Source organism: Apodemus sylvaticus, chromosome 6, assembly GCF_947179515.1.
Source record: "Apodemus sylvaticus chromosome 6, mApoSyl1.1, whole genome shotgun sequence".
In the NCBI taxonomy this organism is placed as follows: Eukaryota; Metazoa; Chordata; class Mammalia; order Rodentia; family Muridae; genus Apodemus; species Apodemus sylvaticus.
Genome location: NC_067477.1, coordinates 84,780,436 through 84,806,557, shown reverse-complemented (window position 1 = coordinate 84,806,557; position 26,122 = coordinate 84,780,436). Strand labels below are relative to the sequence as shown.

Genomic DNA, 26,122 nt, shown 5'->3' with positions numbered 1-26,122 from the left:
GTGTTCTTTAACAGGAAACATTTCAAGGGCAAATGTAAACAGATTTTAATTTTATTGCAACCAAAGCCCCAAGATTCCTCTTAAAAATTTTATTTGTTACTATTTTTGAAGTTGGGGGTCTTGTATGCCTATGAAGGTCAGAAGAGGACATTGGATCCACCAGAACTGGAGCTACAAATAGGCATGAACCACTGTGTAGGTGCTGGGAATCCAACTCAGGTCCTCTGCAAGAGCAACAAGTCCTCTTAACCAGTGAGCCATCTCTTCAGCCCAAGCTCTAATTATTTTTTTTAAGGTTTATTTATTGTTTATCTAAGTACACTATAGCTGTCTTCAGACACACCAGAAGAGGGTGTCAGATTTTATTATAGATGGTTGTGAGCCACCATGAGGTTGCTGGATCTTGAATTCAGGACCTTTGGAAGAGCATTCAGTACAATTAAACTCTGAGCCATCTTTCCAGCCCCAATGCTCCAATTCTTAACCTGCTATAATGTTGTCTTAGAGCTTTACCCAGGCATTCTGCTTAGCTTCTTTATGTTAGCTTTCCATGTCTACGACTAAATAACCAATAATATGAACTTAAAAAGTAAAAAGATTAATCTGGCTAATGGGTTCAGAGATTTTAGGGGACAGGCTATACTTTTTAAATCTGCAGTGTACAATACAGCATATCAGATGAAGCTTCTTATAGCTGGGAAATAAAACAGGCACCAGGGCCTTGAAGTCTTCCTTCTGCTGTGGCTTATTGCCTAGATTCCCTCTCTTTATAACCATGCCTCACACTGGGGACCAAGATTAACATCTGAGCATTTGAGCAACAATCAAGTCCAACCTTGAAGATCACCAAGCACTATCTAAACCTGAGTTATTTTCAAACATAGTTGAAGTTTCTTGTTCAGATTGTCCACTCAGCTTCACACCAAAACTCCTATTTGTGGACAGCTGTCACAAACGTGGTCTGTTCTCAGTGAAAGGTTACAAGTTAAGGCATTATTGTCATGACGACGGAAGTATTCTCCTGGGAGAAAGTAATTCATTCTCTCTATCTACGAGTTATTTTATGTTGTGCTTCTGCTCAAATCAGAAGTTCATTTTTAAATTAGGATCCTTGTTTGTGGAAACCTCAGGGTGTCTCAGTGCTTCTGAGGTATTGTGACGGAATTGTTTCCCTTCTGAAATGTAGGTAGAAGATGAAAGATACTAAGCCCTGTCGTGTCTCACTATTAAAGCTCTTAAATGAAAACAACCACTGAATTTCTAAGTACTTAACAATGAATGCCATAACCACTCCTTGTAAACTCTTGGATTAGGAAGTGGTTAAATTTATTTTGAAAGTGCATATTTTTAAGTCCTGATATTTTGGAGCTCTTAAATCTAACCATTAGACAAACTCAGCCATTATTAGTGGTTTTAAAGGTCAAGTCTCCATCAAGGCAAAGAATGCAAGGCCTATCTCTTGAGTGTTCTCTCTTCCTCTCCCTAGAAAAGCTGATAGCTGTGCGTTTGTTAAAAGTTTGCACGGGAACCCTCAGGCCCTGTTTGAGGAATGCCTGAGATGAACTCTAAATTTCATACTTAGATAGACGACCCAAACTCTACAAAGTCAGGAATAAAGCATCATTTGGAACATCCTTTCTTTGTCAATGAAATGAAGAGGCTAACTCGCTTGATTTAATTCACTTGAAAAAGGAAAGATTCACTTTAATTACACTACAAACAATGCCGATGCCTGCAGGTCTGTGTTCCAGACCCAGGGAGGACTGCACTGGAAGCGGAATGCTAGCAGCCTCGGCAGCAGGCTGGAGCCGTGTTCAGTGAAAGTAATTTAATTAGTGTTGATCATGACTCCAGATGATGGTGATTTGATAAGGAATAATTTAGTACTTAACAGCCTTTTACATGCACCAGCTCCGTGTGGGAAGGTACAGCAAATTGCACGAAATGAATGTGCTGCTTTCTCTTGCGCCGGTGCCAATGATCTGGAAAAACCTCCTATTAGCAGACGCTAAGGCTCGAGTCCTGGGATGAAATATACCTAGGCAGCCAGCCTCCAACTCAGCCTTTCCTGGTGGGAGCATCTACATCTCTCATGCAAAGGTAAATAAGAGATGTTGTCTACATGAAGTCATTGGTATGATTCCCAGGAGGGAGGCGAGCTTAAGTGAGGATCATAAAAGATAAAAGTCCCACTCTCTTGTGCAGAATAATCGAAGGCTTCAGTTTGGCTTTAAGTTTTATGATTCACCTACAGATATGAAAAATAAAGATAAATGCTGGGAATCTTAGATCGTCCGGTTAGTCTTTGGCTTGGGACTAGTAAAGAAAAATCAATTCTTGGTCCATAATGATTCACAGCCCCACAGGCATAGAATGAAGTTGTAAAGTGAGTCGAAACCCTCCACAGTAGAGCTGGGGAGCCTAAAAGGTGGAGAGCCTTCAAGTGTTGGCATCTAAATAGAAGTTTTTCAAGTGACGAATCTGTTTGAACACAATGTACTGTGGTGCTGCTAAGCCTCACAGAGGACGCAGTATTTGATCACCTTTTAAGCTACGTTTTTGTAGCTTAAAATCATTCCTCAGCCAGCTTGGTGACAACATCTACTGGTAATGGAGCATCATTAGGTCAAGGTCAAGGTGCAATAACAAGGTGCCATGTGCTGGGTGGCTTAAAAAGCAGATGAAGATGAGAAGAGAGAAGGGCTCTGAGAAGAGGGGGGGGGGCGGGATCTGCGCTCCGGATTCTCCCCAGTCCTCTGCACTTTCCTCTCCCTCTTTGATATTTCTGGGTTTGCCGAATCCTCAACTCGATCTCTGCCTTCTGCTTCACACAATGACATCAGGAGCTCACATCTTTTGTCCACATTTACCCTCGGTTTGAAGAACCCTAGCCGTGGACTTATGGCTTACCCTAACAACTTAATTTAACTGAGCAGCCAAACAAAATCACAGGCTAGATGCAGAGGGAAATCTTTATGCTCTCGGCTAGCTTTGTTTTGGAAATTTATGGGGTTTAGCTACATAGCTGTGAGAGCATCTGTGTTTTTGCATGCATTGGAAGGTGCTCTATTCCTTGTTATTTCTAAATATTCTTTGCATGCAGATGCCATACTTACTTATCTCCACCAATGAATATTTAAAACCTTTTAAGCTTTCTTTACATGAATAAAACTTCCGCAAACATTCCCACACATGTCTTTTGGGGACCATATGAACTCCATTTTCATATATACATACACATCCATACAGAGAAATATGTATTAGTATTATTACTAGATCATAATACATTCTTGTTGAAGCTCTCAGGTACTCACACCCTTTCTGAGAGGCTTGTACCAACCTCCATTATTTTGTTCAATATCAGGGTTGCCAACCTTTTATTACAGTTTGGTTTTTCTAATGAGTATTTGGTGATAATCATATTGGCAATTTCCTGATGAGCAAAGATTTTGTTTATGTTTTCACTCATTTTGCTGTCTCTACCCATCTTGCTGTTTAGATATTTTCTTTTATGAACCAGTTGTCTAAATCTTTTGAACTTACCCTTCTTCCTTCTAATGGAGCCATTAAAGAGGTAATTTTAATTTTAGTAAAGCTTAATTTGTCAAGTTTTTCTTTTGGGTTAAGTTTATTTTGCAAGCTGTTTATTAATCTTTTTTATACCTTTGGTCACAAAGTTGTAACTATAGAAATATAGCTTCTTAGGCCTTAATTAAGTTTTATTCATGTAAATTAAATCTGAATTTAATGTTACTTCTTTGAGGACAAATGGGTTTCTTTGTATGTTGCTACAGCTTTTTGTTAGGAAAACATAAATCTTAGGTTTGAATTCAAAGTTCTAGAAGTTGAGTACACACATACGTTTTTCTGTCTATATTCAAAGAGCTTGAAAATAATGAAAATGCTTTGCAAAAAGTACCAATAAATGTGTTGTAACATAAATGGTTGTTATTCTAAGAGTTAGTGAAACCATATGTACACACATGCATCACACATATATACAGGAGGAGAGAGTTTTCTTAGTCAACATGGTAAATGCTTTGTGATTTTCTTTTTCATGTATCAAAAAATTTTATCATTGACATTTCATTGTGAAGGAAATCTAAAGAGAATACAGTGAACACATGTGGGATCATAGGACTTAAAAATAGAGTGAAATTTATTCATTGGTTTTATAGTCCTCAAAAAGCACATTTATGTGAATGTGTATGTGTGTGTGTGTGTGTGTATGTGTTTCTTGCAGTGTACATTTTATGACATAACTGGCTTTATATTAAGCACAATGAATGTATGTAAACAGTAACTATGCTTTAAAAATGGTTACATATTAAGTTGCATAAAAAAAGGAAAACACTATTTGTTACAGAATGATTTTTATGGAGGATTACATGTGGTGAAAATTTTTTATGTATCATATTTTATCTTTATACTTTAGGTAAATAGATAAGCAGGGATTTTGGATTCTGTTTAAAATTAACCACCAACCTTAAATATGTTGGCTTCCACAGCCCCCACACTTTTATGGCTTGCCTTTGGACGTACACCTGGATTTTCTTTGTCACGTGTCATGAGATCACTGCTACTGAAGCAATACTACTGAATAATGCTTAAAGCCTTACTCCAGTCTTGGCTAAACAGTTATAATTTTTTTGTCTCTGTTTTAGTCAATGGAAATATTTATAACAGGTTTTCGAAACATCCAGAATCCTTGCGGCCGCATAGCCAAGTTACTGTGAAATGGTAATGATAATTTATTTCAAGAAGAGAAGTAAAACAGACTAACTAATAGATGTGATTCTTACTTGAATCAAATCTTTATTTGTTTGTTCTGTTTTTAGTGGCTTTTCATGGCCTACCACTGAAAATCAAGAAAGAGCCCCACAGCCCATGCTCAGAACTCGGGTCTGCTTGCAGTCAAGAGCAGCCCTTTAAATTCAGCTATGGAGAAAAGTGCCTGTACAATGTCAGGTAAGAAGTCTTAGGCTCGTAGAGAGCAAAGTTCCTTTTGGAAGCAGAAAGTGTGGAATGTTATTAAAATCTCAAGTCAATTTTATGGGTTACATCTTCATTACATAATAAGCTAATTAGGTAATGTATTCAGCAGAACTCTAAAGACCCATTTGCCATACAGTCACACACTTGAGAATCATTTTAAAGTAATAATTCTCATCTCAATCATTATTTGCTTTTCCACTGTGGTGATGTATCTTGGGTTTGAAAAGAGGGTCTTATTTGGCACAAGCAGCTTTTGAAGGTTCCCATCAGAATGAATGCATTATGTACTTTAGATAGTTTGTAGAAAAAAAAAACATAACATTTGGCAAGCAAAAGCAGTACATTAGTTATCTGACAGGCTTTGCAGATGATCTATAAGAGGCATTCATGGACAATTGCAATGAAACTATAATTTTATAAGGCCTAGCCAAGGCTATTATCTATTAAAAAGCCAGTTGTTCTTGAGATGATAATAAAGGGTGGTGCATTCAAAGTGCATTGTTCATTTACTAGAAAATTTGATAACACATATGTTCATTAAAAACCCTTTGTAGTGAATTGCAGGCTTTTACTTTTCATCTTGGCCTCTAATTGCATTAAAAAAAAAGAGTTGGCTGTAGCTGTTGACTATTACTCTTGATTACAGTGGAGACTTGGTTCTTAAAGGGAGGTAGCTTGAGAACTTATAAAAATGATTCCAAATATTTGCACTGTTTTATAAGGTGTATCAGTTCAAGCTCAATGCATTAGGATCCAGAAGAATCTTGTGTTACTGCAAACACATCTGCTCACACCATCTTTTACATCAGTTAGATGAAAGAGTCAAGAAAATTAGATTGTGCCATCTTATGGCAACTGACCAATGTTGAGATCTTTTGTTCCTGTTTGTTCTTCAAATTTGTTGTTTTATATGTGACTTTCTAAGAGGCTCACTAGAGCCTGAAATTGTGAGGCAGCTCATTTGAAACTAAATTTGTTTTATAAAACAAATGTGAACTGTGACAGCATACAGAATTTATGTTAGGTATCAACATGCATTTGGCTACTTAGTTTTGTTGTTTGCATTTTCTCATTAAGGTGTGTATAACAACACAATTATTTTAGCATTGGACAATTTCCAGTCATTGAACCAGTTATTATAGTGATCATAAAAATACTGTTTCATACAATATATCTCAGACCTATAAACTAACAGTTGAGGAATTGGCCAACAATTTGAAGGATTTTGTTTAAAAAAAATACATCTCTCTCAGCACATAGCCTGTATACAATACATTCTAGAGCTTCCATTTCTCTATAAATAGTGAAATTTAATATACCACCTTACAGAGGAAGAAAGGAATATTTTAGGATGATTAGGCATTTGTTTGTCTCTTTCTTTTATTTTCTTTCTTTTTGTTTGTTTGAGACAGGGTTTATTCATGTACCTCTGGCCATCCTGGAACTCACTATGTAGAGCAGGCTGACCTTGAACTCACAGGGACCCACCTGTCTCTGAGTGCTGAGATTAAGGGCATGAGCCACCACTGCCTGGTTTTGTTTCTTCTTCTTCTTCTTCTTCTTCTTCTTCTTCTTCTTCTTCTTCTTCTTCTTCTTCTTCTTCTTCTTCTTCCTTCTCCTTCTCCTTCTCCTTCTCCTTCTCCTTCTCCTTCTCCTTCTCCTTCTCCTTCTCCTTCTCCTTCTCCTTCTCCTTCTCCTTCTCCTTCTCCTTCTCCTTCTCCTTCTCCTTCTCCTTCTCCTTCTCCTTCTCCTTCTCCTTCTCCTTCTCCTTCTCCTTCTCCTTCTCCTTCTCCTTCTCCTTCTCCTTCTCCTTCTCCTTCTCCTTCTCCTTCTCCTTCTCCTTCTCCTTCTCCTCCTCCTCCTCCTCCTCCTCCTCCTCCTCCTCCTCCTCCTCCTCCTCCTCCTCCTCCTCCTCCTTCTTCTTCTTCTTCTTTTTATGGGAAAGACTCAAGCAAGCTACTTCATAAAAATAGTAGGTTCTTGTTCAGAAACATCAGTAAAGAACATAGGTAAATGGAAAACTGGAATACCCAAAACCTAATCCACACATCAAATGAGGTACAAGAAGAGCGGAGGAGTGGCCCCTGGTTCTGGAAAGACTCAGTGCAGCAGTATAGGGCAAAACCAGAACAGGGAAGTGGGAAGGGGTGGGTGGGAGAACAGGGGAGGGAAGGGGGCTTATGTGACTTTCGGGGAGTGGGGGGCCAGAAAAGGGGAAATCATTTGAAATGTAAATAAAAAATATATCAAATAAAATTTAAAAAAAGAACATAGGTAAAACCAAACACAACACATTTTTGTTTTTGGCTTGAGAATTTCATACATATATATGATGCATTTTAACTAAATCTATTCCCATATTTGTCCCCTTCTTCCAGTTCCTCCTTTCTCCTCCACCAGTTTCTCTTCCCAGTGTTCTTAATATGAGTACAGATAGCTTTAAAGAGTGAATAGATTATGTAGCACATACCGGGGCACTTCTGGAAAACATATTTATTCTTGGATATAACTCTTTTGTAGTAATGGAGAAACTAAGTTATTATACATTAATCTGAAAAGAAAATATTTCTTTTAAAAGTCTATCATTATGTACGTATACTTTTCTTTCTTTCTTTCTTTCTTTTTTTTTTTTTTTTTTTGAGATCAGATCTGACTGGCCAGTATAGGCTGGGGCATAGAACTCAGTCTATAGGCCAGGTTGACTCACAGATATTTGCCGGCCTCTGTTGCAATTAAATCTTGCATCAACTTAACCAGCTCTTTTTAGTATTTTATTTGAAGAGTATATCTAGATACTTTACACAGAAGTAAATATACCTTTTTGTTGTTCAATCAGAAATAAAAATCTGATTTTAGTAAGATATTTTCCTTGATTGAAGTTATTAGATATTTCAGAAAGCCACTCATTGGGAAGCTATTTAAAGTCATACTATAAAACAAACAACTTACTGTTTTTGCATTTGTAATTGAGAGTGGAAGTTAGTCTATGATAATAGGATTTTATTCTTAATGTTATTTTGTACCCACAATCAAAGAAAACTTAAATATATCAGAGACATTTTAATTTGCCTCATTAATCTTTATTATGAAGGAATTCAAGGCCAAGCATCATTTAATATAAAACATCTAGAGAGGCAAGAGCAGTGCTTCCAATTCTACCACAAAAAAAGGCAAATCAAATATGGCCTCTCTCCTGAGGGAGGGCTGATGTTAGGTCTCATTTTGAAACGTAATAGAGAAGAAGAATGACGATCAGGTATTTAAGGATTTAGGAAGGAGCTGTCCCTGAAAGATGGGTGTTGACCACAGACGGAGGTAATGGTGATCCCTCAGCGCATGGCGCTTCCTTAGCTAATTTGTCTGTATATGGAGAATGTATGTCACAAATAGTCAAGTCATTACACAATTTCATATAATTATTTTCTATGTAAGAGCATGGGACTTTGAAGTTTAGAGATTCTCGAATTAAGAAATTAAAATCCAAAAGAGTTTAGCTTCCCTTATCGTGTATGTCTAAGGTAAGCTTTTGGTATTTCCCTAGGATGGGGATCTTTAAAAATTACTCCAATGCAGCCTATGTTCTCTTTTGTTCTCTGGGCAGTGCCTATGATCAGAAGCCACAAGTGGGAATGAGGCCCTCCAATCCCCCGACACCGTCCAGCACTCCAGTGTCCCCACTACACCATGCATCTCCAAACACAGCTCATACTCCGAAACCTGACCGGGCCTTCCCAGCTCACCTCCCTCCTACTCAGTCCATACCAGACAGCACCTACCCCATGGACCACAGGTAAGCTGTAGACACCATTTCAGATGAAAAAATAAAAATCTCCCCCTGTTTCAGCTTTCATAGAGGACATTATTCATAGCTGTTCTAAAGATCTCCAGTGTTTTAAGGTAAGCATATTAATTCAGCACATTTGTACAAGATATTTTCAGTAAAAGGTTGCCCTATCAATAATAAAAATAATTTATGGAGAAGATAATGTATAAACATTTAAATTGCTAAAGTGAATATAATCTGAACATTTTCCCTTCACTTCTCATAAATTGCTTCACTTAAACATTACCACAGACCATGCATACATATGTATACACTAGTTTTGCAAAGTTAGACGACTCAACCTACTAGATTACTTACAAAGTTAGGTTCATTATCTTACATCAAATGGCTTAGTTCCACATAATCTTACAGAGTATAACTTATTTGATTAATCTATTTGCTTTCCTTTTCAATGACTATTTAATGTCCGTAGACCCATGCCTATGGACACTCAGAAAGAGCTTCAGCGAGAGAGCTGCCAAATGAGTGTTACTTAGAAATGAACAAGGCAAGAACCGAGTCGGAGCTGGTGAGAGGCATGTAATAAGAGATTGTTGACTCTGAGAGAAGTGTCAGTGCAATCCGGGAGGAAGTACTTCTTTAATCCATGATTTAGAATACCAGCTAAGTTTGTCCCTTCTGTTTTGTTCCTCATTACCAGTGCTGTCCAGGAAACTCTTTAGCAGTAGTCTCTATGGGAGAGAAAGACTTTATCTGAAGGGGGCACTGAATCCATGACAAAATACTGCCTCATGTGTAACTATCTTTGTGATAATGCTGAATACTAAATGGAAAGAAACGTGCATCACGCACCACTAGGTAGTCTGTGGCCTGTATTAGGTGCTTTCAACAACACAAATAAGAAGGAAATCATTAAGAAATTCAGAGCTTAGAGTTTCTATTGTCTTTCTGATTAAAATTGGCCTTTTAATGGAAAAGTTATACAATTGGACACCTAATGTAAAATTACATTAACAATTGGACTTGCCCCCCTAAATTTCAAAAATTCATCTAGGAACTACAATCATAACTGGCTGAGATACATCACTGTAAAAATAGCTGATTGAAAGGACTCCTCCCAGCCATCAGAGGAAGCAGGTGTACCGCAGGCAAATCTGGATATATAAAGAAACACTTTATACCTCAGTCTCAAATTGAGTTACTCCTTGCAATAAAGGAATAGCACGAAATCTAATTTCCCCATGCGAAACAAAGCCATGTCCTCTCCCGTTGATTGTCATGACCCAGTTCTTCTGAGCTTTAGTTCCTAAACACCTTCTGTTGTCTTTCCTTTCTCACTCCATAGGCGTGAGATGTGTTTAGAGTGAACTGCTATGTGCATCTATCTGTGCAGTTTTATAAATCCAGATGAAAGAATTCCTGTTGCAGGGTAGGCAATTAAACAAGAGCCCATTGTGCAGGACCAGAGAACAAGCAGGGACAAAAAACTACCATCGTTGCTTTAGCCTGCTTCCGAAGACTCACCCAAATTTACCGTCACCAAGTGCCCTGCAGTTCGAATGAGCACCGAATTATAGGTTATGTCGTCTGCCCTCTGTGCAGGCTGGCTATCTCTAAGGCAAGGGGACTGCTAAGTAGGTAGTGCGCTTGTTTTTAGATGATCTAACTGGAGGTGCTTTGGCCAGATCCATTTTTGTCTCTCAACTTGAAGTCAAACAGTTGAGACTGAGAACAGCCGGCCCGGAACTACAAGAGGGAAGCTCGGGGTCTTTTCCCACTGCCCCCCAACTGAGTTTTGAGCATGGTACCAGCTGGCCAATCCCAGGAAAATCTCCGAAGCCTTATGTTTCTGATGAGGATTTCTTAGAGGGATCTGGCCAACGAATGGCAGTCCCTTGGTTATAAATGGCAAATTTGCTCTGGGAGCAGATCCCTTCCTCAGATAGCTCCCTCCAGGCCAGCACCCCACCTCACTCTGGGGACAGTTTAGAGCCAGCTGGCCTGCGTTCTGCTTCCTCTCCTCAGCCTCAGTGCACACCTCAGGCCAGCCCTTTGGCACGTCTTTGCGAACCCACTGTGCAGGAGACCAGTCTTGTTTTCTGTAGCCGTGCTCCCCATGCAGATACCGACTCTCCTTACCCACGAGTCCATTTCTCTACTGTCCTATAGCCTCCAAACTTTTTCCTCATTTTCTCTTAACCAATGGTCAGTGGCTCACCAGAATGACATACAAACCATACATTCTCCCGGGAAACATGTCCCTGATACATACATAGCCTCTCACAAGAACAAGTATAAATCACATCGACTCGTAAAAAGCAAATAGCTTTGCTTCCTTACAATGCTTTCAGTGCAAGCGATGTTAGCTTCCTTTTAAGGCTTCAGAAGGGAGCCAGCTTCTTATTTTATCTCCAAGTTACCATTTTCTGATTCACTCCTTGACAGTTCTTAATGATAATTTCTGTTTCTTTTTTTGGCTAATGAAATAAGCAAGAGAAGGGAAATGCATGCAGTGCCAGCCAGCCTCGCTGTGGCTTTCACAATATCTGGGTTTCTAAGTTTATTTTGTGCAGGTGTAAGTGGAATTTCCATGTTTCTCATGGTAGCAGGAATACCTAGAGTTAAACCCTGGCAGGGGGTACGCTTCTGAAGGCTAAAGCAGTGGCCTTGCCTTTCTTTGGCTTTTGCCTTATTTTCATTTAACATTACTGAAATTAAATGCTAACTTTCAAAATTAAAGTCTAGTGGATGCTTTTAGTGGGGGTGGGAGGTTAATAGGGTAATATTTGCTCATGGATATGTTTTAGAGGGTTTTTTTTGGTAAGCACTCTTGGGGCATTTTTAGAGTACTTTTAAATCTTTAATTAGTTCACATCTTTGTGGTGGGTCAATGATATTATGGATGAGATGTACAGAACAGAACAATGATGTGTTCAGCCAATCTTTACCAAGAAGGAAAGAACATGGGACTCAATTCCAGCTCCCTCGCTGCCTAGGCCTTAGAACATCCTCATGCCCACACAGCCTGGCGTACTCCAAACCTGTTCATCTTAGGTGTCCAGCTAGCTGTGTATGTGTGCTTATTTTTTACTCAACTCAACAGTTTGGAGGTCATAGGGTCGAGTATGCCCTGTAATGTTGTTTGACAGGACAGACAGAGTCTTTTAAAAAAAGAGCTCCCATAATGCCAGGAACGCATTGTTAATTTGGACATTGCTGAAGAATTTAAAGACCTGCTTATTTGAGAAGAGATTCATTTCTCTTATGCTTCCTGAATTTCTGAGGGTGATAAAAGGCATGCCAATAAGTAGGTTTTGTTTGGGGGCTCTTTTGTTTGGCTGTTGATTAGTTTAGTGACAGAATTTAAAGAGAATGCCATTGGAAATCCCTGTATTTTCTTACATTTCATTATTTGAGAACCCTTTCTTCCAGAAGTTATGTAAATGATCCAATTAGCTTAAAATTGGTCATTTTCGCTGTTAGGGTTCATATTAATTCAAAAATAGTTGGTTGTTCTACAGCTACTGACAGTACACCTTTAATTGCATGATATGCGGAATTGTTTGCAATGGATGGGTTAAAGGGGGAAGCACACGTCATCATATGATTTAAAACAAATCATAGCACTCCTAAGAAAGAGAAATCTGAGGCTCATTAAAGCTGTTCATATCGGGCTGTTTGGTTTAAAGTGTTCACTAGCAGCTTAGGAATGATATCAGTCTTTTAAAGACAACTTTGTGTGACCATTTCATCTGAAATGCACTCTCTTCTCCAGATTTCGCCGCCAGCTTTCTGAACCCTGTAATTCCTTTCCTCCGTTGCCGACAATGCCAAGGGAAGGACGTCCTATGTACCAACGTCAGATGTCTGAGCCAAACATCCCCTTCCCACCACAAGGCTTTAAACAGGAGTACCATGACCCCGTCTATGAACACACCACCATGGTTGGCGGTGCAGCCAGCCAAAGCTTCCCCCCTCCTTTGATGATCAAACAGGAACCCAGAGATTTTGCATATGATTCAGGTAGGCCCACCCTCTTATGGAATTACATGTAAATCATCCGTTCACCTCCCTTGTTGATTTGCTTAGGGTTGTTAGACTGGGTGCCTTCTGACCATTCATTTGTAAGTGGGTATTTTGATTCTATCCTGTATTTGGGACTTTCTGCGATTGAGAGCATGGGTTATCAGAAGACTTTGACATGAGATGATGATCAAAACATAGCGTCTGAAAATGAAAGCAGTTCAAAGACAGTGCAACTTGTAGAACTGCACTTACTCAACTAAGAGCAGAAACTCGTAATTTTTTTCTTGATCCAGTTCTTTTTCCCTATGAAGTCTGCTATGCTAATGTTATTTAGAAACAGTACTTGCAAAGTAATGGTCTATTTATGGTGGGTATTTACACGTGGTAACTTAAAAACAATCATTGGTGTCAAAAGTTCCATATTAGAAAGGGAACAGAAAAAAATGTACATTTAAAATTCCTTCACTGAGTCTAGCTTTGTCTTAGAGCGCTGGAAAATCTACTACATATCATCTGTCAAAGGAAAGAGGTCTTCCTGAAGGTAAAGAAGCTTAAAATTGATTCCAAATGTTACTACCAGGTTTTGCCAACATTTAATTGTGAAACTCAAAACTTACCTACCTTGTCTCTATTGAGTTTTTCTGTGAAATTGGGACATAAGCTTTTTACACTTCCAGGTATTTTGAAAGATGTGTGAAGTAAAGGGTAATTTTTGTAAGGAGGGCACCACACACCTATAAATTTTTATTACTAACATTGTAGCTAGGTCCATAGCTGGTTTTAGATATGGAGATACTTGAGTGGAGTCCAATTTCCTTCCATCTGGATACAAGTGAATGAATGTCTTTTATGAAAGAACTATTGTAATAACTGCTGAGTTTTGCTTAGGGGACAGAAAGCTGCTTCCAGGTTTTATTGAATAAAACAATCTGCTTTGTTGTAAAGGTCTCTTAGAGTTCAACACAGGGGTCCCTGTAACTTAAAGGCTCTCCCTCAGTCTTCGTCCTCACAGGATAGGAACAGGGAGGACTAAAGTCATTGGCTACTCTAAAACATGCCTCAAAAATCACGAAAACACAGTAATTCTCTACATCCCTGAATTTTCTGTCCAACTTACCCTCCTAGGGCCTGGGTAGACAGATTCTGCTCAGGTGTGGTTACTTGAGGGCAGAACATCTCTGCTTGTGCCTCCAGCCAGGTCTAGAAGAAAAAGACAGAAGTAACAATCCTTAAGTGTGTATGTTAGGCCTCACTAGGTCTGGGGTAACGTTAGACCAAGGGCTAGGAAAACAGGTAAGGTGGGCTCTGAAGAAACATTGGTTCTAATCTATTCTAGGATTAATTTTGAGAGGTTTCCTTAAAAGGTAAATTTGAACTGGACTTCTGTGTTGTTTTCAAAATATGTTCTTAAAGAAGCCAAAAAACAGTGCATCTATTTTGTGGATGATTCGCAGTTTAGAAAAATAACTAAGCCTATTGATTGAGGTTGTGCATCTTGGGAGCTTTCTTGAAATTCTTCCTAGTGATGTGAGTTTAGAACCTCTTCATATCTGCCCTTGGATTTAATTAATTAATTAAATCTATAATTAAATACCTTGAAAGCCAATGTTCGTTTTTATTGTAGGTAGAAAATGGATTTTAGTGTGAATTTCAAATTCTGCTAACTGCTGTTATGCTTACCTCTCGCTATTGTTGGTTTGATTCGGTAAAATTTAATTAATCATCGATTTAAAGAAACCAGAGATGGAAATGATATGTTAGTATAAATAGTCAATGAGTGGGACTTGTATAATATGTTGAATTTTTATCTATTTTGCTTTTGTTAAATGTATGATACTAAAGGAGTCGCATTGTACCTTTTTGTGATTTTCTAATTTGTTCCACATGTATCTTCTCATGTTTATATTGCAAACACATGCATGTGTAGCATGGAATTAAGCATTTATATTTTGTGAACCAAGCAGGAAGAGATTTAAGGATCCTAATAAGGCAAACATTTAAGGGGTAGATTTGTAGGCATTAACTGCATTTCCTATAGGTCAAATATAGTGTGACTATTAGAGTCAGCCACTGTATGTGCCTCAAAAGCTCACCTTTTGCCACTAAAGCTTAAGGTAATTATCCAGAATCCTATCTTAAAAGTATACGTGTTTCATCTCTTTTCTAAATGTAGCACATAAGTGGCTTGTAAAATATTACTTAACATTTGAGAGATACTGATGCTCTACCCTCCCTAACTATATTTGAAAATGACGCAGATATACAACACTTCTTAATTCTAATCTCAGTTTTGCCTGTAGGATTTGGCTGTATTTGAATAGTTAAAGGTTGAACTTTTGGGTGGGATTTAAAAGGAAGAGCTTTAGGATATGATTTAGAGGAGAATCATTCATTAATCTGTTGGTGTCAAGATAGATTTGCTGCTCTGCAGTTGGCCCTTTGTGTGTATCACATATTGCAAACAACAAGGATGATCTCTGGATATTTTGTTTGTCATCAGCTCATTCATCTTTCCCGAGAGCACATTAAACAACCTTTTAGTAACTCTAATGTATTTATCATTGAATCGCCACTTTTCTTATTGGTGTTGAACCAGTAGCACATTAGGAAGTACTTTATGTGCAATTTTTAAACAATATAAAAAATGTGTTTTCTATATGAGTTGATCTAGAATCTGTGATGATCTAAAGTTATCATTTCAGAGGGATTCTGGGATACTTTATCGCTTAATTCAATGTACTATAAATGTTGTGACAATAAAAGATGTCTTCAAAGAGAAAAGACAGCATGATTGTGCTCTAATAAAACCTGACATTAATTATGACATGGGAAATGGTAGGTCTATTAGTTATAATTATAATTACAGGAACGCAATTTTAACTGCCGAATATTTAAGATAAAAATTCAAAATATTATGTTATTAGAGTAGGAATCTTTATTCAAGGGAGAAAGCGAGGGGAAAGTTGGATCTGACAGAGAAGAGAAAAGAACTAGATATTCAAGGAGCAAATTTATTAAGCCACACAGTGTGGCATAGTTAAGTTACATCGTGGCACTGTGCTGGAAAGCTAATGCAGTAGGTCTACTCTGTTGATTTGTTTCTCTTCAGTAGCCAGTTAGTGCTGTGTAAAGCACCACACAGGTTTTTGTTTGTTGGTTAGTTGCCTTCTAAAATTAAATGTATATACAGCACTCATTGGACAAGAAGCTATATAGAGTCAGGATGTGTGGAATGCTTCATCTGGAATGCATAAAAGAGTACCTTGATGCACTCTCCCACTATCATAAACATGTCTGCCCATTTCTGTAACTATCCATGTCACCTTAGCATGCCAATGAGACAGGTAGTTTGCTATTCATCTTACCTTTTTGCTTTTGAGACCGTCTTGCTATGTAACCACAGTTGGCCTGGGTCTCACAGTATTGACCAAGTTAGACTTGAATTTGTCACAAGTCATCCTCCTCAGCCTCTGCTGTACATCATATGTATATGTAGATATACATCATATACATATACATATTCATGAAATATATGTCTAGTATTCCCATAGGCCCCTGACACTTTAAAAAAGAGTTCTGAATCTTTTTCAAGTTCAGAAACGGGGCTAGGAGGGTGCATATGTCCTGAGTACTGTTATGTGTTTTGTTGTGTTGGTGACTTGTCTTCCTAAGCATTTAGATGGACAGCAGTGAAGTGAGCCTTAATTCTGTGAGCATAACTTGGGCTTCCACCTGCAGGGTTTAGAGCATGGTTTTAAATGAACCTTATATGGTCAAAAAAATCATAGGGAAAGGCAGTTAAGAACAGTGTGGCTATTTGCATTTTAATAGACATAGGGGTCCCTTTATGTGTTTGGAGATAATTTGTCAGCAACTTAATCCATTGACTAAACTTGTAAAACACTAAAGAAAAAAATAGTAAAATTAAGGTTAGCATGACTCATAGTGTGTCTTCAGAGTGTGAATACCCTCATTGTTACTTTGCCCTTTAACAATATCCCAGAACTCTGTCATCCATCGGTGACAGCAAGCCTAATGCAAACAACTGGAGAGGAGGAAAGATTTATTTTGGATCAAGCATTCAGAGATGTCAGTCTGTAGTCCTTGGCTGTGTTGATTCTTGGTGTAGGGTGAAACAAAACATCACTGGAATGGGAATGTGTGGGAGAGGCTGGGCTGCCCACGGCCTGCCGCCGCCACCACCACCACCACAAAGAGATGGGAAGGGGGTGGTTGGAGACCAGATAGAGACCTTCAAAGTTTCTCCTTGGGAGACTGAGAGGTAACTGAGACTTCCTCTAATTCCTAATTTCTCCCCCCTCCCAAATGGCACTCACAGCTGGAGACCAAGTCTTCAATTACTGCAGCCCAGGAGAGCAACCTGTGGGCTCCAACCAGACCATATACACATACTTACTTGTGATTACAGAAAGAGACATATATACTTATACCATTGGCAATTCAGTGATTTCTTACTGGAGAAACCAGTTTTAGTCATTTTAAAACTTAAATCAGAATTGATACTCTATTTAGAGAGTTCAGTGAGCAGTGAGACTTCAGTGGGATGTGTTTTTGTGCCATGAAAGTCAACACATCCTTCCTAATGTACACCTTCTCTGATCAGCTACACAATTATCTCCATTCATTTCCTAGTTGGTAGAATGGAACACCTAAAACAGGAAGAGGCACAACCACTAGAACTTAAAAAAAAATTAGAGAGGTTGCTTCATGAATGATGAAATTATACTTCTCAACATATTTAGAAAGAAAATATAAGTAAAACATGCTTATTATGTTTAAATTATTTAGCAGTATACCTTAATAGTAATGCAGTGCTATAGTGTGCATGTCTTTGTGCTCATGTGACTGACAAGGAAAGGAAGTTCATCACAGGCACTGCCCAGCATCGCAGGAAAGAACCCAACCATTTATCTCCAACCCTGAACAAGAGCACAATTCGAAATTTGAATTGTAGTTCCTGCTGGCTGCAAAGCCATCACGAAGCTAAAGTTAGGAGGGTGTTCACATTTCAGTTTAAGTACTAGACCCAAACTGCAAATCAGTTCGGACATATTTTACTATTGATCTCCAAATAGTTGTTAGGCTATATTCCATGAACTGTCTTAATTATGTTTTAAACGTATTGACTCATGGAGGTTACGCCGCACATGAAATTCTTAAAAATATGAAATAATGTTGGGTCTGGTGGCACAGGACCTGGAAGCAAAGAAAGGCAAGTTGAAGATAGTTTGAGGCTGGTTGGGTCTATAAAGAGAGCCTCAGGTCATCAGGGATACAGAGTGAGATCGCCTTTAAAACAAACAAACAAAAAAAACCCAACCAAACAACCAAACAAAAAGACTTAAAAGGGTGTATATTTACTCATTAGTAGTGTTCCACATAGAGGGTTATCTTCCTCCCATGTACCTTCAATTTTTTAAAATCTTGAGCCTCTAAGGCCTCATTGTTGTTTTCTAGCAGTTGGTTTGCTTGATATCAGAGGCTGTTAGTTAAATAGCAAGCTGTTATAATGCTATAAGTAAGAACAGATTTAAAACAGACCGTCCTACCTCGGACTGCCTCTGCCCTCTCCAGGCATGGCAATGGCTCCCTGGAGATTTGCTCAGGTGTGAACACAGGGCCTGTTGAGTGCAAATATGTTCCCATGTGGGCTCAAGTAACCGTGAGACAGACATGCTTTCTTCCCTTGACCCGATGGCTGGTAATACAGATGTCCCACTGTTTAAGTTAGAACTGGGTCTTTCCGATTCATCCTCGTGATTGCTTAGATTAGATCTTTTTGACCGTTTCTATTTTTGGTCATTTCCAGTGCAACTCTGATTATGGTGCTATAAGCTCCCACTTTTTGTACCCGAGATGTGGCGCTCCCAAGGGCTCAGCTCTGTTCTCTACGAAGCATTACTTAAGGCCACATTCCTTTCATGGAATGCTGCACCTGATTCCCCCCCCCCCCCATTCTAACATTCTAACTTTTAATGTTGTTGCTTAAAGAAATGCAAGATGGAGGAGCACTTGGGAATCTTAAAGAAAGAACTATTGATTATTCGGAAGATGTTAACTTTCTCTCCATTGCGCTAGCCTCCAATGACAATTTTCTTTTTGCTCAACCAGGGTTTTGTGGACAAGTTGGCTGATGTTTTAGGCGCTTCAATTGTGAAAAGTGACAGTGGTATTTACTTAATTGATCTCCCAATTATAAGAATTCTCATGGATCAGTCTCACAAGTTGACTTTGTTTTTAATTCCCTAACATGCACTGTGTGGGTTTTTCACATTTGATTCTGGTTAAAGTAGAAACTCTCCCAAACCACGAAACTGGCCTGTTCTATCAGTTTTTCTAAGAAATGCTTCAATATCCTCTAAATCTACGGTTACTGTAAGTGGCCTTGGCGAGTGATTTGATTTGAGAATTGAGAGCACAGTCTGGATTTACTCTTCAAGCATTAACACAGGTCAAATGGACGGGGACTGCATTTTAAGTCAGTAATGGAAGGCTGAGGGCTGTCTTAAACCAATCATATCAGTTTTACCCATGACTGATTGATCCCTAGGGGCAGAGCCTTGTAAGCATTTCTTTTACATGAATGGACTCCATAGAGCCTGGAGTTTCATTCATAAAATGGAGACGGAAAGGAAACACACACACATGCACAAAGCCTGGCTCTCTGGAATGTCATTTATAAAGAGCTGGAGGGTGTAGTGTTCCATCAGCTGCTGCTTTTGCCAGTTGACTGGAAGTAATGATTAATGTTCATTGGTCCTGCTTGTGTGTAACCTGACACCATTTATGGCCTTCCAGAGTTCCTAATGTATGGTGAATGAGAAGACAACATTCTCAAATCAGAAACATAAACAGGAACTGGTGGGTCTGAATTCCATTCAAATATGTCATCTCAGACCCACTGTGTTTGTCTAACTTGGATTTTACAGGCAGGAAAGGGGGAAGGGAGGGATAACATGCTCCCTGGCTGTACTAGTTTGGAAAGGGGAACTTGACAGGGGTGGAATACATTTTTATAGTGTGTAATTTATGGTTTCTCTGCAAACAAAACAACCAGGACACTTACTTTACGTTGCTTACCACCAGTGGGTGAAATGAACATCTAACTGCTTTTATAAGTGGAGCTGAGATTTGAAATTAAATGAAACAGTTTAAAGACCATTGGCTATCTGTGTTTGGGTGTATGTGTTTAATGAATGTGAACAAAGAAAGCAAAAAATTACTTTCAAAACAGTGTTTTGTATGTGTGTGTGTGTGTGTGTGTGTGTGTGCACTCATTGGAGTTTTGGATTTTAAATATTCTTATAAAATGTTCTGGAGCTCATATATTTCCATACTCAAATGAGTTAGCTAGGTAAGAGGAAGAATGCATTTCATATCTTGGTTTTTTTATAAATTGTGTTGGGTTAAATACATACTTATTTTCATTGTGTATGTATGTTTCTATTTAATCACTTTTAATAGTGCTCAGTAACTTTCGTAAGGACAGGTAATTCAAATGAATAGGAAAATATTCAAAAAGCTAAATAAAGTTGCAAAATCAGCCATCTTATGGTTGTGATATTTTTGATAGGCCTCTAACTTTGATTTTGATTCCTTTGTGTGTGAGCCCTAAGAATTTATTGCTTTATTTACATGATCTGCTTTTTACTTATGGTCAGCATTAAATAGTAAAATCACCCAGTTGGTGTGATATTTAAAAAATACCAACTCCTGGGCCTGATATCTGTTTATCATTTGTATCATATGGAATAAGCTTTGCGATTTCTTTTGCCTCCCAATTTACTTATTTACAAAGGGGACTTTGCAAAGATGAAATATGGTCATGCCTAAGCAGTGCTTAACACAGAATCCAGCATACATTAACAGACCTGACACTGATGCAGGATATTCAGTGGCATGATTTTTATCTTGATTTTTTGAAGATTTCTTCAAAAGACTATGAGTCCTTCAACAAGGTGCTATAAATTCACATTCAGGCTAGAGGATAATATGAAGTATAAGAGATATTCTACCAGAGTCATCATATATGAATCCAGTATGCTGTGTCTGACCTAGTTCATGCTAAACTCTGTTACTTGTTCCATTTTTATTGGAAGCAAACAGAACAAATTATCCCAATATGGCAGGAATCCCAGGAAAGATGAAATCGAGAGGAAAAAAAACCTCTACTCCAATACTCTTAAATCATCCAGCTTCCAATAGGAAACAAATCAGGTCAGACTCGGTACTCAGTATCAAATCCTTCACTACAGACTATTGTGAATCATTGGATCAGTCAATGGCATTGGTTCTCATATTTACTTTTAACTGCCAGACTATGTGTTAACTGCCAGACTACGGTGTTATCTAGTAAATACCCAAAGTCACAATAATGTTGTGTCTTCTGCCACGTTAACTTTATTTTTTTATTAGCTTAATAAAATCACAGCCCTATAAAACTTATAAAATCCTAGGTTTAGAATGTTCATAAGTTGTTTATAACTTGTTCATAAGTTGCTTATGTTTTGTGTATGATACTTTCATACACAGAAGCTTAAGAGAAATATTTGAAGATTAAGTTTAGAAGCTTATGAGAAATATTTGCAGTTTCAGAGGGGAAGTCATATGCTATTGTGTGCTACTATGCTGTCATTGTGTCTCAGAAACATTGAGTTCTCTTCACTGCAATATTCCCTTCTTTGTTCCTTGGTTTTGCCAACAGTATAATGGTTCGGAATGTTTGTGCCCTGTCTTTTGTCTGTCAGTGTAGATTTAGTTTATTTGCTTTCATAGTTTGCTGAAATAGAAATATTCCAAGTGTAGTTGAAGCAATACTGAACTTATCATTTCCTTCTTAAACATTAAGCCATATCCAAATCCAGTACTTTCTTCTTTAAGACACATTTATTTTATTATATGTTTATGAGTGTTTTACTTTCACAAGTGCCTGTGTACCCTGCGTGTGCCTTTTCCTCAGGGAGGTCAAAAGAGGGTTTTGGATACCCTGAAAGTGGAATTACAGATAGTTATGAGCCCCCAGGTGTGTGCTGATAATTGAACCTAGGTTCTCTGCATAAACAAAAATTTTGCAAAGTCACTGCCATTGAGACACCTCTCCAGCCCATCTGCCACCTCTTTAGACTGTTCTGTTCAGAACTTTGTGACTGAGAACCCAAGAGGGCCATAAAACTTCACTGTTTCAGCTCCTTGTTTGTCTTCTCTCTTATGTGAGTCTAGACATACTACTGCTGGAACTTATTTTAGACTTAATAACTTGCAGATTTCTCTAATATAGAATACATTATTGGTGCAAAAACATCTTTTTTGTGACTATGACTTGCAGGAAACTACAAAATGTAGTTTTCCCGATTAATTATATCAAGTTCATTCATGCATAGAATGTAAAAGCAGAGTTAAAGGTAACATGGGTGTTTCTGTATTTGCATTTACACCTATCTTTATGAAGCATGTGTTGTGTATGTCTTGGACACTCATTGGTTGTTTAACGTAATATGTGATATTAATAGAAAGTGGGAAGAAACAAGCCCAAACCAGGGAAGTAACAGTTAAAGAACTGAAGAAGATGAAAACATTGGAAGAATAAAGTTTCAATTGGTGTCATATGTTGTTAATATGGCTCATGTCACGATATTTTTCTCTTTATTGTTTGGACTTGAACCAAGCAGTTCCTGTATGCTAGAGAAGCACTCTGCTATGTATCTGTCATATAGATCCTTGGCTACCTCAGGATCTAATACACATATTTTCAGAAATTTGTTGAATAATAATGTTAATAAAAATGGTTAAATCTTCTAGTTTTGCATTGAAGAATACACACACACACACATCTAACAAAGTATATAATACTTTCAAATGCATGTTTCACAGAATATACCATTTTGGCTCTATATATTTATCATTTTAAAATTTCTCCCATTGTTCATGCTTGTGACTGGACAGGGTTGGTGAACAGGACAGGATGAAACCCTATTTTAAAAGTGAATGAATGAATAGTTCCATGTTGGCTTCCCTTACTCATATCACTGCTACAAGAAGTTAAATGTTCATAGCAGCCCTATTTATAATAGCCAGAAGCTGGACAGAATCTAGGTGTCCCTCAACAGAAGAATGGATGCAAAAAAAATGTGGTATATATACACAATAGAGTACTATTCCGCCATTAGAAACAATGAATTCATGAAATTCTTAGGCAAATGGATGGAGCTGGAGAACATCATACTAAGTGAGGTAACCTAGTCTCAAAAGATCAATCATCGTATGCACTCACTAATAAGTGGATATTAGCCTGGAAAACTGGAATACCCAAACATAATCCACACATCAAATGAGGTACAAGAAGAACGGAGGAATGGCCCCTGGTTCTGGAAAGACTCAGTGTAGCAGTATAGGACAAAACCAGAACGGGGAAGTGGGAAGGGGTGGATGGGAGAATAGGGAGAGGGAAGGGGGCTTATGTGACTTTTGGGCAGTGGGGGACCAGAAAAGGGGAAATCATTTGAAATGTAAATAAAAAATATATCGAATGAAATAAAAAAAACAGGAAAAAATGTACAGTCAGGAAAATTTTTGCATTCTAATTTAAATGACAGCAAAAGCACAGTCTTGAGCTACTCCTACTTTTCTGGGATTTGTCTTTTACCTTAAGATATTTGAATGTTTGGTTAAGTTGTGCATTGATTAGTACTGCAGGAGTCTAAGCAGGAACATCAGATGAAGAAGACTGATTTTCCTACCTCCTTGTTCATTTTGCTATATAAAATAATCCCGCTTTTATACACTTATTTGATAAGAAAGCAGTCTCAGCCACCACTAAAAATGCCCAGGATAATCATGACAAATCTTTCCTGTCTGAGCCTGGTGTACCTTTTGGACGATTAGACAAATGATAGCGAAAGGGGAATTTCCCTTTTGTACAACTGAGCAGCAAATATGCAAATCAAAGGAGTGCCTGGCATATTACATGTGCAAATTCAGAACTGCTTCATGGGCAAACCTTTGCTAAAGCTGCCCGGATCCAAACTGTATTTTCCAGTACAGCTTCACCTTGTTAGGCAAAGAGGGAGAAGCTACTCTTTTCAGAATTTCTTGTGCATGTATCTTGAGGTGGTATCACTTCAGTATGATACCCTTAGTCGGGACGCTACATGAAGCCTACGCCAAGAGGTCAGTTTGGAGAGTTAGCATTCTTTGTTCTTGACTCCACCCAGGCGTCCAAGCCTTGAGTTGCCAGCACCACTGCACTGCTTTGAGTTTTTACAGCATATTAGATCAGCTTTCATCACTACAAGAGCTCATCTGTAACAAATTACAGGCGCTGTGATTTCTGTGAGCTGATTTAGTCAACACTAATATCGTGTTTTAGAACGCTTTGATCCACAAGTTTCTACAGCACTAAAAATCCTTTGTCCTAAATTCAATTTATATAATCCAATTTATAGACTGACTTTTAAACTTCATAGGCCAGTGTTATTTAAGAACAAACAACAAGGGTTAATACTGGGAAGAAAATGAATTTCAAAGAGAGATCCTTGGGTATTTAAAACGTCTGATGGAAACTCTGGCTTAATCATAAATTCATGATGGCTGTTTAATCAATGTATTTTAGATACCATAGATTAAGAGATAAATTCACAGAGACTATTCCAGAGTAACTTCCCTAATAACCAGCAAATCAACTAGTTCATGACACGTAAGAACAGGAAATTAAGATACTGAAATATGTATTTATATCCTAAATTCTTACTGTCTGTATATGCTGACATAAAGTATCACTTCATATCAAAATACATGTATAAGAAATGAAAAAGAGCTGCTTTCTCCCTCTTTGCCTAACAATCTAAAGCTCTGCTGGAAAGCCCAGTACTGATCTGGGCAGCTTTATTTAAATATTAAATATTTAAATAGTATTTAAAGCACTATTTCATACAACTTTCTCCATATGTTCCTCTTAAAAACCCTTTTAAAAGTATCAGTAACACTTCCATTTTACAGATGATGAGGGTAAGGACAGAGCTGTTAACCAATCTATACAAAGCTACAGTCCCATGAGATGACAGACCTCAGACTGGAATGTGTACCTAGTAGATGACAAGGTAGTCATTGTTAATCACTGTGCTGTGCTGGTCATCCTAAAATTATAATTAGATGATACCAGATCATATATGATAGTATAAATGTCCCACCATCCTAGCATGTCTCCAGAGGCCAGGCAACAGTTGACTGTTACTCTTGCACTGCACTTTCTTCCACAAGTAAAGTGGAGGGCTCTGCACGGTGACACCTCTGTCCCTGCCACCCAACGTCTACCTTTGACTTCATCACTTAGCTAGTTTGGTTCTTAGTTGAGCGTTTAGCAAAAGTTCAAATGTAATGCCAAATCACACCAGTTGTACTTTTTTTTTATTAGATAAGGTAGAAATGAAAGCAGCAGGCAATTTAATTAGCAGTAATTTTTCTGGGCGAGTCATTACTTTGATGAACTTCAGAGCAATGTTTACGGCCCCTAATTAACCATGTTAGTCATTTGATTGAATAATCACTTTGGAAATGTTTCTACAATTTGATTAGAGTCTGACCCACTCTGATAGTCATAAATTAACTGTTATCACTTTAGAATAACATGACTTTAGTTATTCTATGTGAAGAAACCTCCCAGCCCTGTCCTTTATTTAAAAGAAAAAAAAATTCTGGCTTCTCTAGACTGTATAAATGGCATTCATTTGAAGGGCAGAGTAGATTTTAAAATGCTAGCCAAGGTCTTGCCTTTAAAAAAACTAGTTGTTAATTTTATTTGCTCTCATGGAATAAATGGTAAGAATTGGAAAAGCACAATTTTCTCCATAAATTGCCACTTATGCCCTCGTAAAAATGTAAATCACACTTTGTTCTTTGGAGAACTGTAATGAAGATTCTGGCCTCAGCCTTATTATGTGTCACTGATTTTTAAATAAATTGAAATTTTATTTAACTAGATTTCAGAAATATCTATTTAAAATATGTAGATGAAGCGCAACAGTTCCTGAAGAACACTACAGTGTAAGAGAAAGAAAAGAGATGGCCGCTGCTTTCTAGATGCAGAAGGATTATGCTAACTATATGTAAAGTATCTCTGATGTTCTTGTCTGGTTTTCCAGGATGATGCTGATTTTACACTATGTTAGAACATTCTCTAACTATTCTTCAGCCTTGAATTCTGGGTACCCCAGAGATGTTTGAGTGTCCTCCTGGCCCTTTTTTCCTTGTGCTCTGGGATGGAAAGTGTTTCTTTAGCCACACCAATATGGAATAGAGTTC

The 26,122-nt window shown here is 38.0% G+C and overlaps 1 protein-coding gene across 1 annotated transcript in view; it reads left to right on the top strand.

Moving 5' to 3' along the window:
- Etv1 (ETS variant transcription factor 1) overlaps window positions 1–26,122 on the top strand; it is an 86,414-nt gene that overhangs the window by 42,415 nt on the left and 17,877 nt on the right. Inside the window, exons 6-8 of the mRNA XM_052185924.1 lie at window positions 4,839–4,968; window positions 8,597–8,785; window positions 12,555–12,802. Of these exons, the coding sequence (XP_052041884.1) occupies window positions 4,839–4,968; window positions 8,597–8,785; window positions 12,555–12,802 (567 nt within the window). The remainder of the gene's footprint in view (window positions 1–4,838; window positions 4,969–8,596; window positions 8,786–12,554; window positions 12,803–26,122) is intronic.